At 38.7% G+C, this 20,516-nt stretch overlaps 1 protein-coding gene across 2 annotated transcripts in view; it reads left to right on the forward strand.

Annotated features, from left to right (window-relative positions):
* Nucleotides 1–18,715, forward strand: part of nrg2a (neuregulin 2a) — a 256,050-nt gene extending 237,335 nt beyond the window's left edge. Inside the window, exons 6-11 of one of the 2 annotated variants that reach the window (XM_057820501.1) lie at nt 2,536–2,559; nt 6,155–6,257; nt 6,352–6,475; nt 9,246–9,373; nt 9,454–9,672; nt 13,638–18,715. In XM_057820501.1, the coding sequence (XP_057676484.1) occupies nt 2,536–2,559; nt 6,155–6,257; nt 6,352–6,475; nt 9,246–9,373; nt 9,454–9,672; nt 13,638–14,283 (1,244 nt within the window). In that variant the 3' untranslated portion in view covers nt 14,284–18,715. The remainder of the gene's footprint in view (nt 1–2,535; nt 2,560–6,154; nt 6,258–6,351; nt 6,476–9,245; nt 9,374–9,453; nt 9,673–13,637) is intronic. The other variant, XM_057820502.1, reaches the window with a different exon arrangement.
* The last annotated feature ends 1,801 nt before the right edge of the window (nt 18,716–20,516 follow it).

Consider the following 20,516-nt stretch of genomic DNA (forward strand, 5'->3'; position numbering starts at 1 on the left):
CTTCAGCCTCAGTTAGAATATGCATTTTTGTTGATATATTTGGTTTCATGAGTAAAAAAATGTTATTTTTTGTTGTTTACCTGTAATTAAATCACTTTCTTTCCCAGAGATAAAGAAAATCAAGATCAGACATTGATATGTGAATATTTCTTAATAAAGAACTGAGCATTTAATGGGATGTTCTAATGTTTTTTTACATGACTGCATTAGCTCAAACAAAAACTTATCTTAAGTTGGTCTGAACAGGGGGCGCCTGGATTCAGCCATATTAGATGAGTTATGGCATATTTTTGCCACTAGATGGCTGTGTATCCACCCAAATCCACTTTCAAGCCAGTCTAATTAAACAAATCCTCAAAGCAGCAAAATTTGATTTGAAGCTTTTTTTCAAATTACTCGAGTTAATCGATTAATCGTTGCAGCACTAGACATTCCACCTAGGGCTGTGCGATATGGCCTAAAGTACGTAACGCGGTAAATTGAGCAGATTTACCTCAATAATAAATGACGATAAATTCGCCCAAGCGGACTGTTATATAACTCGAAAATCTGAATCAATGCGTGAAATACTAATGAACTGTTTCTCGTTGATTTATTTACCAGATTTCAATTTAACATATTTAAACAATTGTACATGCAGTCTAAACATTGAGTACATAAAAATTTCCTGTAAACCATAAGAATTCAAGTATGAACATTTGTAACAGCTTGTATGACTTGAACAATGTACAACATTATAAAAATCAGTACCAATACTGTGCAAACATGTCATTGTAACACAAATGACTGACAGTTTGAACAAAACACTTCTAACAGACAACTTATTGATAATGGCTGCTTTGACATAATTACTCAACACAAGTGTTTACTTCAAGGTTTCAAGTTTTTTTTCCCCCAGAGCATTTTTTAATACATGCATGCACACATGCACCCCCCACACAGACACACACTCACATTAAAGCTATAATGCTCTTTTGCCAATGAAATATTTCAGATTTTATCATGGCAGTAATGACACAGAATGAAGCAAGCACATACAGAAAAATAGCTGTGGATATTAAACGATCATATTATATAAGCTTCACCATTGCATTATAATTTATGCTGAATGCTTTACCCACATAAAAGATGTCAAAGAAATCACGCATACATACAGATACAGAATAACGCGACATACTACTTGCTAGATGCAGTCCGTGCCCAATCCACTTATTAAGTTCAGCCGTTTTGACAAGGTTAGAGCCGCTATTCGACTCCATCACGTTCATTTTATAGCGTTAGCCGCTAGCGTTAGCCTGTGGCCTGGCTTCCAGTAGAAAGCAGTGAAAGCCCCCTCTCCTGAAATTGTAAGAACCAGGGAGGAAAGCGGGCGAAAGCCCGTTTGGAGGCCGCCAAGAATCTACTTAATGTCGGGTGAAAGTTTGGCGAAGCTCCCTTAAGCCCGACTCCATCACGTTTGCTTGTAGCGTTAGCCGCTAGTGTTAGCCTACCGGGCTTCTGTTTGTTTGAGTTCCTGATAACCACGGGACTTCATACGTAAGAACACTGACTGCCTTCATAAAGGGGAAAGAACATAAAACACTATATTGTTTTATTAAATTACCGATTTTACCAATATGGTCAAAATTACATCAGTCATCGTGAAAAATTTCGGTAACGGTAAATTCTCGTTATACCGTCTGGCTCTACTTCCACCTTAATGCAACGTGGGCTCACATAGTAAACCCACCGTTTAATCAATATATTACAAAGATGACTATTAACCTGTGGTTCCTCAAACATGCTGATGCATAGTAAAATTCCTGCTCTAAGTCACATTTGAACATGATGGATTTCGCGATTAGCTTTCCAAGTGAACTTTTAAGACAGTGTTGATATTTCACATTTTCCACTCTCAATTACGACAATGAATCACATTTAATCCCAGCGTGTGCACAGCCAAGAGGCGCTCACATAGACGTACGCACGCACATTCATTCCGCACTTAAAGACCTGCTTCCTGCAGGGGCACCACCCATCCCCAGGAGATAGCCCATAGTGCACGAGGATGGCTTCTGCTCCTCTTGGCTTAACGTGAACGTGTTGTCGAAAGAGCAAAGTCCAGAAATATGAAATCAGTCGGTGCGCATAACTATATTCCTATTCAGGGCGATTGTTTCAATTATGGCACGATACGCTTGTTTAAACTTGCCCCTTCAAGGGATGGGTGTGTTTGGAAACATAGTTTTTTTGTTGTTGTTTTTTTGCAAAGCTGAAAAATAGAGGCGCTTAATTTCACTGTTTGTTCTCATCTCGCATGAAAAATGTCAACACAGAAAGCTTCATATGTTAGCTATAAGTAAAATGATCAGACTTTTGTGTTTGTGCTGCATGCTGTCCCATCGTTAAATGTCACTAACAATGTCTGCCAGTTACTAAATTCAATAATTGTTCACTCTATTGTGTGTGTTTGGAGGTGCCTCTTTCATAATCTGCTGTTTTGTTTCTCTTTTTTGTTTGTATTTTCTTCCGACTGTCAACTGTCTGCAATGGCAGATCATCTTGGGATTGAATTTATGGGTATGGAACAATCCATTTTGATTCCTAGTCGTGCATAGATACTAAAAAAAAAGACAAAGATAAACAAGATTTCATTTTGACATGCATCCGTTCCATCTGTGGTGTGACTTGTCAATCATAGCGTCCCCTCGATTAACCAATCAATCTCCGCTCTGGTCGGACGTACTGACACTCATTAGAGTGTACAAACCCTGCAACTGATTCTCCATCAAACATGATTAACATGGATGCCGTCACCTGCACCTCTCGTACATGTGCATCGAGTCGACCGTCTGACTCACGCCGCCGCATTTCCCCTTGTTTTGATTCCTCATTCCATCTTTAACAAGCATGATATATCATGTTTGTAGCTGCCAGATGCCTTTCAACTTAAGCTTGCTTTCTCTTTGCATTTGCCTTCCCGTACTATTACTTCTAGAGATTTAGTACCTGTGTCTTGCCTCACACTCTTTCATAAGTGGAGTTGAAATTTGCCTATGAAGTATATAAAGTATGCGCTGTTTGATTGATCCTTTACGGAGTGGTTGTTGATATGAGCATGCAGTGCTATATTTAGAGCCTACGGTTATGATTTGCTTCTGTTTGCTGCTATTTCCGTCCCTCTTTTGACAGCTCACATTTTCTTCAAGCTTTTCCAGAAAAGTACTTCAGTGGTTTGAGGGTGAAATGAACACTAGCAAGTAAATTTACGCATCATGAGGCTGTGTTCTCATGAGAATTGAGCGATGGATTGGATATAAATCTGAACTTTTTATCGCATTCAAAATGGTCTACTTTGCAACAATGACCAACTAATGAAAAAATTGGCCATTTGACTTTGTCAATATGTTTCATTAGATGGGGCTTTGCAAAGCAAAAGCCCATATATGGCGTTTCTTCGGCGTGCCACACAGGCCAAATGTTTTGACCGACCCTCACCGTTTAAATGTCAAAATGACCAGAATTTTAACATGATGCAGGGAATTTTTCGAACAACCCCCCAAAATTTTTCATTCGCCCGTAAACGTGATTTTTTTTGGGGGGGGTGGGGAGAAAAAACAAAAATGTTTCAAAACACTACTTGTCCTACAATATTTTTACCAATTTGCATAATTTACACATAAAAAAATTCCAGGGCGCTAAACTGCATTAAAGTTGTATACAGAATATGGCAAAAATGTACGGTTCCCCCCCAAATTTGCCAAAAACTGTCCCATTTATTTCTAATAGGATGCCATTGACAGGCATATACGTCCAAATTTCCCATTCATTTTAAATGGCAGGGAAAAATAGGTTCTTGTGATTTTTAAGCATTTACCATTACAGCCCATTGACATTTTTTGACCTGATATCAACAGGATATGTCCCTGAAATGTCCCCAAATCAATAGTAAGTGACCTGATATCAACAGGACATGTCCGCAAAATGTCCCCAAATCAACTGGAAGCGACCTGATAGATCTGTATCTACCACAGCAAAGCCCCATTGTAATTTCTCCAGAAATGCCAATTTCTAAGTTTTAAAATATATTTTATAATCCTTGCGTATGTGTAATCACTTTCTCATGGTGGGATATGTTATCATTTATCTTATCATATGAAATCATCATTTCAATGTTTTAATCATAAGTGAAAATAACCCATTTTACTTAGAGTTGTCCGATTTAACCGATATCCTGATATTGTCCAACTCCAAAAATCCGATACTGATATATAAGGTCGTGGACTTAACATATCATAGCTAATTGTATTGTGATGCCCCACTGGATGCGTTAATAATGATAAATGTAACAACTTCAAGGTTTTCCAAAAAAACATACTGTGAAAAATAAGAGAACAACTTCAACTGAAGTTATCGAAAAAGTGCTTATATTGCACCACTATATTTGTTGTTGAAATCGAATTAGTACAAACATCAGTATTTTGGATCAAGTGCAACGTTCCAATAAGGCATTTATTCTGTCTTCGATATTTGTGTGGGTAGACAAATCGACAGTTAGCGAAGAAATCATTCTCTAAAGCAGTGGGTTTTTTTTTACCTTGCTTAAGGTACCGAACCCCATTAGTTTCACACGTGGATTCACCGAACCCTTCGGATTTAGATAATAAAGCAATTTTTTTCAAATTCAAAACTGATATAACTAAGCTAGCAAGCTAATAATTTAGCAAATTCCCGTTCAAAGTTCTTCTCATTTTTAAAGCATTTTTAATAAACAGGTCAAAATTTGAGACCACATTGCCCAGTGGTCTGTTGTATTCCCTCTTCCCAAGTGTGAGTCAACCTTCCACTGAGCAAACCAGTTCCTCCTCCCATCAGATCGAGGACTAGCATTTAAAAGAAATGGATTAAGCCTGTAAATTGGGAGCAAACCAGTACAAAACTCGGTCTATAAAGCCACTTTACCTAGATTTAATCAGCGTAGGAAAATAGGGCTCTGCATTTCGTTACCTTCGCCGAACCCCTGGGGTTTGATCGAACCCAGATTAAGAACCACTGCTCTAAAGAGAAGTCCGATCCTGGAGTAAAGAGCACTGATACGTAAAAAAAAAAAAAAGTAAAAAAAAAAGTAAAAAACAACAAAACATTGTGTCAATAATGTAAAATAAAGTCACAAATAAAGCAAAGTATACACCTATCGTCAATTTAAATAGCAACTGCTAGTACAGCTTGCAAGCAATGAAATAATGTAACCACATTTTACCACAAATGCAAACAATTATTTATAACAATTGTTATTATTACAATTATTTATTTCATCTGCTGTTTCTGACTGTGTATCATATTGCCTCTGCAAAGGCCTTTGAGACAACCTTGTTATGATATAGGGCTATACAAATAAAATTGAATTGAATTGAGTTGACTTGAATTGAGAAGGAAATATGCACATCTGTAATATACTCCATAAAGCTCATGAATATAAAACAAAGGAAAAATATAACTTGCAAGTGATGCTTGTATAAGGCACAAACAATTGGTGAGGTGGCAAGAACTGCTATGGTACATTGGCTGCAGACGTTAGCTCGTCCAGTTATCTCTCCCTATTCACAGTGAACTTGCGTTGACATATGATGACGTCAGCAGAAAGTGCTGTAACTTTTAAACACAAATTACACCTTAGAGCCAGCAGGGGGTGTCAAAATATGAGAAACAATAGCAGGCAATAAATGGACATGACAGCACTGCCATATGCAGACTGGCCCAAAACTGATATAAAAAAAACTGTTGTCCGATATTATATTATCCGATATTTTAAAATGCTTTTATCGGACAATATTATTGTCTACCAATAATATCAAACAACTCTAGTTTTACCACAACGACTTAGGAAAACAATGTGTCAAAAACATCAACTGACCTCATTATGTCAATTGGCTTGAAAAAGTATTTAGGAAAAATGTCTCCCGCTGAGTAGGGACTGAACACTTCTCTGGAAAAGCTCCCCGGTTTTAATTTTGTCAATGTGATGATGTAACACATGAATAGCTAGGGAAGCTAAAAACTATGACAAAAATGATAGCTACGCAGTTAAGAAAAAAAAAAAGCTGCTTATGAGATTTACTGTCTTTCTCCCCTCTGACTTATGTCACTGTGTATTTGTACTGCGTTCTGTGGACAGAGGCAGAAGAACTCTACCAAAAGAGAGTCCTGACAATCACGGGTATTTGTGTGGCTCTATTGGTGGTGGGCATCGTCTGTGTGGTTGCCTACTGTAAAACCAAGTAAGTTTTTCTCCAAAAGCCACTGCAAAATCTTCTTCTATAACAGTACGTCCTGGGAATCAAGTGTGAAAAGTGACCAAGACTTTCTCTACAGGAAACAAAGAAAGAAGATGCACAATCATCTGCGACAAAATATGTGTCCAGAACACCCCAATCGGAACCTAGCTAACGGACCGAATCACCCAGGACCAGGACCAGAGGAAATCCCGATGGTAGATGTGAGTGTGAAAGGTTTTTCATATACTTTTCAGAATGTCAAACCAGGGTTGTTTTTTGGCAGCCCTCTTATATTTTTGTCTTAGTCTTTTGGACGAAAATACTTACTAGTCATACAGTATTTTAGTCATTTCAAAATGTTTTTGTCGGTAATATTCAAATGTTTTAGTCCAAAAATAAAATAAAGGTCAAGTGGCTCTTCTTTAAATTGACTAGTGTTTAATAAGGACGCTCGCCATTCTGGAGCTAATGCTAACGCCAATGCTATGCTAATGCTAGGAGTAATATTTAGCGTCTGATGATCACTCAGCTCAGACGTTTCAAGGCTAAAGATAAGAAAACAAATCTTACCGTGTTTCCAAACAAGCAAGATTGATCACAGCCTAGCTTAAGATACATCCTAAACTCCGGTGAGGAGGTAGAGGCGCAGCACATTTCACATGAGTGAGACGACTCAAACACTGCTACGATGCCAGCTCATGTACTCTACGTACAATATGAAAATGTCCAGCATTGTAAACGTATGACAGAAATGATTTTTGTCTCGTTGTTGTCTCATTAGACGGAAACTGACATTCTTCTCATTCGTCTCCTTATGTTCTAGTCTCCCGTTTTTAGCTCGTCATTATCATGAAAAAGTTGTTCGTCGACGAAATATTTTTGTCATTGTCCTTGTTGACGAAAACAACACAGTGTCAAACAAAGCTAACACATCATTAAGTTAACACAAACCCCTTTTATAAAAATATCCTGGTAAATTCCCGTGTAAGGTGACGCGGGATTTACTCGTGTCATTGCACGCATGTAGAGATATCCCGGGAATGACACTTTCAGAGACTTGACCCGTGTTGGCACTGGTCGGCATCGGCTGTCACAAAGTTGGACAAATCGTGTTTTGTTAACGAGACTGTTGTGTGAGCATTTCTGATGTCGTAACTGCAGCCAAATCAAGCTCATCAAGACTGTATTTAAGCCCAGGCAATCCAAGCGAAGGGTGCCGAGATATTAACTTGCTGGGCGCCATTTGACACCTTGTACTCTCGAATTTTTTGCATTTGCTAGCTTGTTCTTCTGCCGCCCTTGTTTTGAATTCCCCTATGTTATGCTGGTATTTGAGTGTATTTGTTTTGTTGTTTCATCGGTCCCTGCCTACCGCTTAGGTTAGTATTATTGATCCTAGTCGACCTACTGTCCCAGACCCATTGTATTATTCCCAATTTCCGCGATCGTGTGTATTTTTGTTTGTATTTAATCAACCCTTGAACATGTCTCTCCGTTGTTTTTGGCTTTGATGTACAACCTTATTTCCGCAGTCGCAGACCCTAACAAAATACAAAATAAACAGCAACAAAATAAACCACACATTTTCAAAGACAGACAGTGGACTCTCTTCCTCATCTCTACGATCCAGAAGCAATTTAATTTCATTATGTTTTCAGTTTAATTTAGTTATTTCCAGCTAGTTATGTTGATAATTGTAGATGTTTGTTTATCACTTTTCGTCTTACTGCGAGGAAAGAGGAAGTGACGATCGGCCCGCCATGATGTTTACGTCATCAGCCATCGTGCTGTGACCCAGGAATTTAACGCTTGCTTTCACCAACGCCTCATCCCGGGAAAGTCCCAGAAATAAGACACGACCCGTTAAATGTCCGGGGTAATCTCCATGTCAGTTGACCCGGGAAATTTCTTTCATATACAAAGCATGCCCATTACTGTTGTTCCGATCATGTTTTTTTGCTCCCGATCCGATCCCGAACGTTTTAGTTTGAGTATCTGCCGATCCTGATATTTCCCGATCCGATTGCTTTTTTTTGCTCCCGATTCAATTCCAATCATTCCCGATATTTTTCCCGATCATATACATTTTGGCAATGCATTAAGAAAAAAATGAATAAAACTCGGACGAATATATACATTCAACATACAGTGCATAAGTACTGTATTTGTTTATTATGACAATAAATCCTCAAGATGGCATTTACATTATTAACATTCTTTCTGTGAGAGGGATCCACGGATAGAAAGACTTGTGACTTTGTATATTGTGACTAAATATTGCCATCTAGTGTATTTGTTGAGCTTTCAGTAAATGATACTGTAGCCATGCCCCAATGGATGATGGGAAGTGGAACCATGACTGTGCGTAGTGCTACCAATTGATATATCTTCTCTGCGTTGGGAAATAAATAAGGTGTTAAGAAAAAGATCAATTGCTACCTCGTGTCCCCATATTGCTTCCCATGATATTTCTAATCTTAGGGAGAGGGATTGTAAGGCTTTAGCCAATTAAAATAAGCCTCCAAAGGCTGCCACAATTCACTCTACTCATTTTACGCTGCCTTTTATCTCTCTATATAGGTAAAATGGCGCCATTACAGATTGAGCGCGACAATGCGTAAGTGGGTCGTGCAACGCATGAATTAATTGCGTTAAATATTTTAACGTGATACATTTTTTAAAAACTTATTACCGCCGCTATTGGGATAAATCTGATTACCCAACCTTAAGCCTAAACTAAAGGCTCTGGGTGAGTGTAACATATTATGTCTGTAAAGTTAAATACAATAAGAAAACGATTTAATTAAAAAATATATATATTAAAAAAAGGCATAGCCGATATTTTTTTGCCGATTCCGATACTTTGAAAATGACGTGATCGGACCCGATCGATCGGAATCCCGATCGACATCTCTAATGCCCATGTTTTGGTGTATGTGAAAGGTCCTACAATGTAACGATAACTATCAAACCTCCTTTATTTTGATCTAGTACATATCAAAGAATATCCCAGCAACTGAACGAGTCATACGGCCTGCAACAGAAGGATCATTCCCTGCCAGTCACACCTCTTCCAGATCTCACAATTCTTCCACACGTGCGCATTCATCAACTCATAGGTGAGCGTATCTAGCGCATCGATGCCGAAAGACTCTAGAAATGTTTTCGAATGTGCCTGACGCCGCTTGTGTTGTTTCAGACCCGAAGAGCGGACGTGGAGCCTGGAACATTCAGACAGTGTCCTTTCTGACTCACCGGGGATGATGTCATCATCAGTGGGGACCAGTAAATGCAGCAGCCCCGCATGCATGGAGGCACGGGCCCGGCGGGCTGCACACTGTGCTTACAATGACCCCCATCGGCCCGCCCTCCAATACGGGGACTCATTTGACTCCCTGGACTCCCCTCACAGCGACAGGTGGGAATCTGTGACTCATTTTTAGAAATCTTGAGAGACGAATAGAATCAAATTTACTACGTAGAAATAGAGAATTAAATGGGCAAAAATAAGTTCCTGTATAAATCGTCGTCATCAAACCTGACATGTTATGCCGCCATATTCGTATCAATAGAACCAGCTTACATCGTACGAATCAAGCCTCAAATTGCAAAGCGCAGCCGATTACATAACCGACATTCCCTCAGAGTCCAGTAACAAATAACATGGGCCTCGTCCTTTATGGCAACAGCTTCTGCATCAGCAAAATCAGCACTGCTGTGGATATCTCTCAGGCTCGCTTGGCCTTAGTGTATAGAGATTCCTAAAGGCTCATCACGCTTCAAAGAGCCACATAGATGCGCCATCAGCGAAATGCAACTTGTGCCAAGTTGTCTCTCAAATGCGTTGTGTGGGTTTATTGCTGGAGCACAAAATTACCCCAAGATCCAATATGAAGGTTGAATTTAGAAAAAAAAAAAAAAAAAAAGGGCAGTAATGCGTTTTTACTTGGTTACATTTCCTTGAGTAATTTTTTGAGAAAATGTACTCCTAAGAATAGTTTTACTAAGCCATACTTTTACTTGTGTAGATTTGTGAAATTCTTACTCTGCTACTTTGGGCTACACTAGACATACATATTATATTTTACTTTTTTTTTTTCTTCATAGATGCCAACACTGGCTCTACCAGTTTCCCCAATGAGACGTCGCAACAATAATCACATGACTCTATTATACCAATTAGACTCAAGCTTGCTGTTCTATGATCACGCCGGCCTGTTCAAACATCTGGCATCTTTAAAGCACCGTAAAAAATTAAGTATTTGACATAAAATGCCACAGTCAACATGACTCGAAAGTGCGGATTTTAATCTCCCACCCAATTTTTGTTTGGCACCGATTGGCCACGGAAAACCAGAGATATAAGCCTTTTAGTTTCATAATGGGAAATATGCTTTCTCCACTAGAGGGCACTCATGGTGTTTGGACGAATAAAGGTTCAGTTCTGTAGATTTTTTTTCTCACTCTTTGTATTCATTTAGCTTAACCCTATAATGGTCTGCCCAACCATTTAGTAGACCATATTTTGAGTCACTATATTTTATTGGAAAATGTGTTAAATTAAGAGGTGGGTAGAATAACCAAAAATTTTACTCAAGTAAGAGAAAAAGTAGTCATCCAAAAAATGTACTCAAGTACAAGTAAAAAAAAAAGTATTTGGTGAAAAGAATACTCATGTAATGAGTAACATTGGGAGTAACTGCTTACAATTTTGTTTCATGTTTTTTTTAAACAATGGTATCTATATTTAAAGTTATCTATATGGACTGTTGTGATAATGATACTATACAATAACCCAATACATAGTAACATTAATTCAAAGAATTTAAAAAAAAAAAAAAAAAAAAGAATCATTGAATTCCGACTAGAGAAAAATAATTACATAAATGAAGCATTATAAATGAAACATTATTCGTCCAAATTGCATGAGTGCCCTCTGGTGGAGAAAATAGTTTTTAGAATGAATAGTGAATAATTCCTTTATAATTACTATCATGAAATTAAAAAAGGAGCCTATCTCTGGTTTTCAATGGTCAACCGGTGCATAATAAAAACTGGGAGGGACGTTAAAATCTGCGCCTTCGAGACATGTTGAGGGCAGCCCTCTATGTCAAATACTTTATATTTTACAGTGCTTTAAAGTAGGGTTGTCAAAATTATATTAATTTTTTTAAATTAATCACGTTAAAATATTTGACGCATTTAACACACATGCCCCGCTCAAACAGATTAAAATGACAGCACAGTGTAATGTCCACTTGTTACTTGTGTTTTTCGGTGTTTTGTCGCCCTCTGTTGGCGCTTGGATGCGACTGATTTTATGGGTTTCAGCACCACATGAGCATTGTGTAATTATTGACATCAACAATGGCGAGCTACTAGTTTATTTTTTGATTGAAAATATTACAAATTTTACTAAAACAAAAACATTAGGGGGGGTTTTAATATAAATTTCTATAACTTCTACTAAAATTTATCTTTTAAGAACTACAAGTCTTTCTATCCATGGATTGCTTTAACAGAATGTTAATAATGTTAATGCCATCTTGTTTATTTATTGTATAATAAACAAATACAGTACTTATGTACCGTATGTTGAATTTATACAGTATATCGGTCTTGTGTCTTAACTTTCCATTCCAACAATAACTTATGGAAAAATATGGCTATTTTATAGATGGTTTGAATTGCGATTGATTACGATTAATTAATTTTTAAGCTGTAATTAACTCAATTAAAAATTTTAATCGTTTGACAGCCCTACTTTAAAGTCACCACATGATTAAACCAATGGCAATATTTTATGTGTTTCTAAAAACATATTTTCGTAAAACAGAAGAATTGTGGCTTAATAGAGCCTACAAGTCTTTTAAGTCCAAGATTCCCTTTAAAGCTGTTACTTCAATTGTAACTTAACAGTATTAATTGTAAAGCATAATCATTTCTGAATAATATAAGGAAAACGCCCCATCTGCAATCCATCAGCGTCACCTAAAATATCTGTTAAAAGACTTAATGAAAAAAGAAGTAGACTTTTAATAGATCCCTGGGGAACACCAAAGGATGATGATTATGTTAACACAGCTGGATTGCAGCTGTGTTATGCAATTTAAACACCTCTCAATTAACCAACGACATGTATATGGCGGAAAACACAGACAAGACTGAAAAAGCAGTTTCTGCTCTTGCACCCCTCACCCCTCTTTCAAAGAAACTGCTATGTTTTAAGCCAAAACAACTGTTGTGTTTGATAGAACAATATGTCTATATGCTGCCTTAGCAGATTCATGGCACGTTAAGCACCCGAACTATTTTTAATTTGTCCGTTTTACCCTGGAAACCCCCGTTTACAGACGTCGCGCCACTGCTTTTGTTTCAGCCCAGCCATAAAACGAAGGTAATTACTTATATTTATTATTCAAAATGTCTGTCATTTTTAGCTTAGAATCAATAATGTATGTCTAATATTTCGTTCAGCAAAAAAAGTAAACAACTTAAAAAAATTATCCACTCGCATATTTTAAACTTTTAAACAAATGACGTCACAATGAAAAAAATGGCGTCTGTAAAAAAGTCACAGATACCTACCTCATAACTAGCGCTTAATTGTATTTTTTTTTTTATGTTACTTTCGCATTTTCTCCGATATGTTAGATGATAATCGATCCAAACAAAGAAAAATAGGGGGGGCGGGGGAATGTTTAAAAAGGTAAATATATGAAAAAGAAAATCTCAAACCCTCTTTGATGTCTGCGATTTCCGCATCGCGACCCTTGTTATATGACCATGTTTCACCAATAAAATCCCCAAAAAATCCAGCTGTGGCTATTTACAGCTGTGTCTTGACACTCAGTGATACATGCTAGATGGAGTTTTTGGATCGAAACAAGGTAAGTACGCGATAATATCTCGTTAAAGTCACGGCGTCTTTAATTCTGCTCTCGCGTTTTCGCGTAGGGTTTCGCTGCTTAATTTTTTTTTTTTTTTAAATGCCCTCCTGTTCAAAATGTTTCTTCCCCCAGTAAATTGAGATTTTAAGCTTTCCAATGATATATCACAGATGCATATCGGACAATTCTGAAATTTGGCCAAATTGGGGGGGGTCTCAGAGCGGAACTTCAAGTGACCTGAGTGTTTTCCGCCATATATTTTTCTGTGGGAGCATCCACGGAGAAAGTGTTTATTTATTTTTGTGCATTTTTTGGGCAAAAACAGACTCAAAATATTATTGTATGCTTTAATGATTAGATGTTATTTTTCATATTTTTTTTGTAGAGTGAATTACTTGATTGTCTATTTCTTCTTCTTTTACTAACTAACTTAACACATTATCTCTGAATACTAGCAGTGAATGAGTTTCTCTGTCTTTTCCTCTCCCGCTAGATATGTGTCAGCTCTCACGACACCGGCCCGCCTGTCGCCAGTGGATTTCCATTATTCCTTGCCCCCGCAGGTGCCTACCTTCCAGATCACTTCGCCCAACGCCAGCCACGCCATGTCCCTCCCTCCCGCCGTCCACAACCCGTACCCCCTGGAAGACAACCGGCCTCTGCTACGTCGCTACCAAGTGCCCCTCCACGAGGCCCAGTGCCAGGAGGCCTACCGGCAGCAACGGCGCTCCTATCCCAACGACAGCAGGGGCAGCCTGCCCTCCAGCCCCTACCGGCTGGCGGACGACGAAGACTACGAGACCACCCAGGAGTACCTCTCCTCTCGGGAGCAACCAAAGAGAAGCGGGTCGGGCGCCCCCGACAGGCGGCGCTGGAGGAGATCCAGACTGAACGGCCACGTGGCGCCGCGCGGATACGAGGCCTCCCGGGACTACGGCTCTCGGAGCTGCCTAACAGGAAGCGAGTCGGAGGAGGACGGCGAGAGCACGCCCTTCCTCAGTATGCAGAACATGAACGCGGCGGTTGAGCCCTCCACCATCTACAGGCCGGCGGACAGTCGGACTCCTCACTCGTCGGGGCGGCTCGTGCAAACAAGACTTACGCACTCCCGCTCCAAAGCGGACACGACACCCCATTAGAGAGTGACCACGAACCCAGAAAAAGTCAATATAGTATAGACCTGCATCTATAAGAAATATTTTTATTTTATATAACTGACAGATATTCTAAACAAATGAAATATTTATTTTCATTTTAGCAAAAGTTGTCTACTAGTTAACAGCAAAGACTTTTTTATAGGGAAAACTCTATTTATATGTACATTTTGATTTACAGCATAAAAAGATGTGCCAGTTTTTCACAATGTAAAAAAAGAAAAAAAAATAGAGTAATATTGTGGTGCCTTTTGCTGTTTGCCGATGCCAGAGGGCCAGTGGAGGTTTTTGTAGCCTTTCTTATACGGACGCCTCATTTTTTTTATACACTTCTTTTCCTTTCTTTCCAAGTTGCACCCCACTGGAACCCCCCTTCCATATCATGCCACATAAACCACTTTCATCACAACGTGTATGTTTACATCAATGTAACTCACCTGTAGGGTTTCTCATTTGAGCTCAAACAGAATGACTGGTCAATCATTACCGTGTAGATGACTTTTGCCGTTTGATTTGCGTGAATGTGTACGTGAGAATCAAGTGTACTTTGGAGCGAGTAAGTTCAATCGTCGTGGTGGCGTCGACCCTGCGCGCAGTGTTGTTTTTGGCATCCCTTTTAATTTTCGTCTTAGTCTTTTGGACGGTAATACTTATTTGTCATATTTTAGTCATTCTTAAATGTGTATGTCTACGTCTAGGGTTTTTGTTGTTGATGAAAACTCAAGACTAATTTCCTCTAGATTTCGTCGACAATTACTCAACATGTTTTCGTCTGTAAAGCTCTAAAGTTTTAGTCCAAAAATGAATAAAAGTTTCCAACAATTTCGAATGCACATTGACAGACCTATTGTAGCATCTACAAGGACAACGCAAACTTGGTACAAATAAACACTCAGTAGGAAACAGTATATTATTTTCAATTAATTATACCCACCTGGACGCCACGAATTGTATGTAAAAAAAAAGTTGGCCGAGATTAGAAGAGAATGCTCGCCGCTATGCTAATGCTACAAGTTACATTTAGTGTGTGATGCTCACTCGGCACAGACCTTTAAAGGCTAAAGCAGCATTGCATAGTCTCTCTTGACTAAATAAACACATCTTACAGTGTATTTCAAAACAAGTAAGCAAACGTTTCCAACATTTTTGAATGAATATTGACATACGACACATATTGTAGCATCTACAAGGACAACACTAACTTGGTGACTATACACACTCAGCAGGAAAACAGTATATTATTTTCGATTATACTCACCTGGACGACGAACTGTATGTAAAAAAAAAAGTTGTCCAAAAGTTAAAGAAAATGCTTGCCGCTATGCTAATGCTACGAGTTACATTTAGTGTGTGTTGAACACAGGCTAAAGCAACATTGCTTAGTCTCTCTTGCCCAGATAAGAAAACAAATCTGACAGTGTATTTTAAAACAAGCAAGCCTTCAGCGGACACTGGTGAGTCGCGGTAGTGCAGCACGTCACATGAGTGACACAAACAGACACTGCTGCATTCAGAGGTGGGTAAAGGAGCCCAAAATTTTACTCAAGTGAGAGCAGAGTTACTTTTAAAATATATTAATCAAGTAAAAGCAAAAATATTCATCCAACAATTTACTCAGGTAAAAAAGTTGTAATTGAAAAGGGTACTCATTTAATGAGTAACATTGTGAGTAACTGCTTACAAAGTCAGTTTTTTTTTTCCTTTTTCAAAATAATGGTATATTTTTCTCAGCGCAACTTCATCTATATGAACTGTTTTTATTAAACTGTCAAATTACCTATTACATCATCACTTTAGGTAAGAGTAGAGTTACTTTTGAAGAATATCACTCAAAGTAAAAAGTAGTCATTCAAAAATGTACTCAAGAACAGGTAAAAAAAAATCGTTGAAAAGAGTATTCAAGTAATGAGTGACATTGTAACTGCTTACAATGTCAGATTTTTTTATTTTTTGTGTTAAAAATAATTGTTTTTTGTTTTCTCAGCATAACTTCATCTATATGAACTGTTGTTATCAAACTGTACAATAACCTATTACGTAATCATTTTAGGCTAAAAATATGACGCAAAAATAATCAAATTCAGACCAGAACAATGCTATGAAACATCACCCGTCCAAAGAGCATGATTGCCCTCTAGTGGAGAAAAAATGTTGTCACCCCTGACTGGTATGATGGAGTCATGTGATGTGGTAAATGGTGAAACTGAGACAGCCACTGTCGGCATCTCTGGCAAAAACTAAAGTCAATTTTTGTACAATATTTGTACAATTTGTAGAATAGAGAAGAAAAATGTAACAACTCTCGTGTAGCCCAAAGCAGCGGAGTAAAAATAGCGTTTCTTCACATATCTACTCAAGTAAAAGTAAAAAGTATTGCATGGTAAACTACTCTAAGAAGTACATTTTTCTCCACTAAAGTAAGTCTAACAGAGTGAATTTAAACCGTTACTGCCCACCTCTGGCTACGAACTTCACATAAAAATGTTCGGAATGATTTTTCATGCATTTTCGTCTCGTTCTTTTCTCTTCAAACCAAAACTGGCATTCGTCTGATTATTTTTAGTCTCCCAAAACACGTTTTTTAGCTCGTTTTCATCTCGTCATCGTCATGAAAATTGTTCGCCGACGAAATATTTTAGTCATCTTTGACGAAAACAACACTGCGCCTGCGGTTTTGCCAGGGCGCATCAAAAATACACAAATTTTGTGTCCCCCTCAGCACGACTGAGTAGGCGCAGGTGAAGCTGCGGTAGGTTGTGTTAAGTTATGCAGGTCATTGCTTGATGTGTTTACAGCTACTCCCCCCTGTCAACCTGCACCATTAAGCCCCCCGGCCACCCTCCCACTATTTCTGCAGGCTCCCCTCATTTTAGCCTTTTATGAGCCTCACAAATACCGACCTGCTTGGCACAGGGTGACCCCTGCCATCAGAGGTGGTGGGCGAAACAAAAAGATTGCATCTGTTTTCACTCAACCCCCCCTACCTTAAAATCCCCTACTTCATCATCCTTCTGTGTCCATTCTGGTTTTTGTGGTCTCTTTTAGAGGCCACACAGTGTCTCAGGATTTCCACTTTGACCCCCCTTTTCCCATCCTCACCCAGTTAAAGTCAGTTTCGGAACCTAAAGTCGAGAAGGGGGAAAGCAAACGAAACGACACGAGTGGAAATAGCTGTGAAAGAGATCATCTGATGCAAAAATATGCAAACTTTCTATTTTGCTGTTTGATTACATCATTTTCTAAGAGGTGACCGTGCGGTGCGTGATGCCTGTAGTGTAGAATGAAACAACACAATATATAGTCAATGCATATTTAACAGTTATTTTTCTTTGTAAAACTACAAAAAAAAAAAAGCCATCTATCGAGTTTCGTGCACATACTTATTTTATTACTCGGTTTAGTGCGCTTCACTTTTCCATGCACAATTCCAGTAATGTCAAGTAGCATCCAAATAGTGTCTCCTCCGATAGTACTGTGTACCTACCGCTTTGTCTTATTGACAGATTTAGTCATATCAAATTCAACTTGATGCAAGGAATCCAAAACATTCAAGCCCCCATGAAATCCACCAAATTCGGAAGGAAAGCTGATGTTTTGTCACTGTTGGTATTTCACTATTAAGCATTAAAAAAATAGATAATGTTTGATCTGCACTTCTTTTTGCGATGTGGTCGTTTTATGAGGAATGGTCTTTGGTCACATGTCACTTGCAGGCTATCCCTATCTCCTAAAGCTCCTCTAATTTCAATTCTGTTGAGGTCCTACCAGGCATGCCCTGCTACAGTCTCCTCTCTTTTCATTTGAAGACCCACTTCCACCTGACCTCTTACCCCCACCCCTGGCTTGAAACTATTTTCCTCTGCATGTCCTTGTGGTCAAGGTTAGATGGGTGCATGGTTCAAAATAAGAGGAAGAAAAAAAAAGAAAAGCAGCAGACAACTCTGTCCCGTTAGTAAAAATGTATTTCATTTAACATTCAGCAATAAAAAATTAAGCCCCGCCCCTCTCTCTCACGCACACACACACAAAAAACACACATGTCATTCCTGGAATATGCTAGAAATAAAAAGAAACAATGCGAGATTGTCATAGATTGTAAAATAAAATGAAAAATGATTCCACCTGTTCATATGAGGAAAATAAATCTTAATTCATATCATTTTATGATGTAGTTATTTCTGCAGAAATCTTGTTTTTTTTCCTTGCCAGAATGCCAAAATGCCATTTTTGAGGGCGTTATAATCTAGCGATGGGCGAATCATGAATGGACACGTATGCACTATTAGAAACAAAATAACGTAATCTTCTGACTATAAGACGCTACTTTTTCCTTCATTTTGAATCCTGCGGTTTATAGTCCAGTGCGGTTTATTTGTTGATTTATTGTGGTTAATAGGCAACACTTCATTTGACAGCGGTATCATAAGACTGTCATAAGACCGTCATTATTGTGACATGACACTATCATAGGCATCACTGAATGCTTATATGACAGATATCATTAAGTGTCATCCGGCAAATTATGTCCGCTTGGATCTTTTACATCCATTCAAAGTGAGATAATTTGCCGGATGGCATTAAATGACGTTTGCTATAAGCATTCATTAATGTTCATGACAATCTCATGTCATAATTATGGCTGTCTAATGACAGTCTTGTGGCACCACTGTCAAAGTGTTACCAAATTCCATAACTAGCAATTAATGAAACAACTGGAACAGTAACTAAAGAACTAATTAGCACAGCACATGAATTTTGTTATTTACATTTGTAGCACTGCAATACATGCTACGAGGCATGTTGGAGGACACCGGTGTTGACAGCAGGTGACAGCAGCGGTTGGATGTCTCCTCCAAGGGAGCAGTGATGGCCAAATGAAGCTTCTTGAAGCAATGAAGCTTTAAACAAATTTGGTCAAAGCTTCAATGGTTCAAAGCTTCATTGTGTCATAAGAATGTCATAAGACCATCATCATCTAGTGTATTTGTTGAGCTTTCAGTAAACGATACTGTAGCCATGCCCAAATTCATGATGTTAAGTGGAACCATGACTGTGCGTAGTGCTACCAATTGATATATCTTCTCTGCGTTGGGAAATAATATAAGGTGTTAAGAAAAAGATGATATTTCTAATCGTGGGGAGAGGGATTGTAAGGCTTTAGCCAATTAAAAAAAGGCTCCAAAGGCTGCCAAAATTCACTCTACTCATTTTACGCTGCCTTTTATCTCTCTATATACAGTGCCTTGCAAAAGTATTCGGCCCCCTTGAACCTTGCAACCTTTCGCCACATTTCAGGCTTCAAACATAAAGATATAAAATTGTAATTTTTTGTCAAGAATCAACAACAAGTGGGACACAATCGTGAAGTGGAACAAAATTTATTGGATAATTTAAACTTTTTTAACAAATAAAAAACTGAAAAGTGGGGCGTGCAATATTATTCGGCCCCCTTGCGTTAATACTTTGTAGCGCCACCTTTTGCTCCAATTACAGCTGCAAGTCGCTTGGGGTATGTTTCTATCAGTTTTGCACATCGAGAGACTGACATTCTTGCCCATTCTTCCTTGCAAAACAGCTCGAGCTCAGTGAGGTTGGATGGAGAGTGTTTGTGAACAGCAGTCTTCAGCTCTTTCCACAGATTCTCGATTGGATTCAGGTCTGGACTTTGACTTGGCCATTCTAACACCTGGATACGTTCATTTTTGAATCATTCCATTGTAGATTTGGCTTTATGTTTTGGATCATTGTCCTGTTGGAAGATAAATCTCCGTCCCAGTCTCAGGTCTTGTGCAGATACCAACAGGTTTTCTTCCAGAATGTTCCTGTATTTGGCTGCATCCATCTTCCCGTCAATTTTAACCATCTTCCCTGTCCCTGCTGAAGAAAAGCAGGCCCAAACCATGATGCTGCCACCACCATGTTTGACAGTGGGGATGGTGTGTTCAGGGTGATGAGCTGTGTTGCTTTTACGCCAAACATATCGTTTTGCATTGTGGCCAAAAAGTTCAATTTTGGTTTCATCTGACCAGAGCACCTTCTTCCACATGTTTGGTGTGTCTCCCAGGTGGCTTGTGGCAAACTTTAAACGAGACTTTTTATGGATATCTTTGAGAAATGGCTTTCTTCTTGCCACTCTTCCATAAAGGCCAGATTTGTGCAGTGTACGACTGATTGTTGTCCTATGGACAGACTCGCCCACCTCAGCTGTAGATCTCTGC

The sequence above is a fragment of the Corythoichthys intestinalis genome, chromosome 18 (assembly GCF_030265065.1).
Source record: "Corythoichthys intestinalis isolate RoL2023-P3 chromosome 18, ASM3026506v1, whole genome shotgun sequence".
NCBI classification, from domain to species: domain Eukaryota; kingdom Metazoa; phylum Chordata; class Actinopteri; order Syngnathiformes; family Syngnathidae; genus Corythoichthys; species Corythoichthys intestinalis.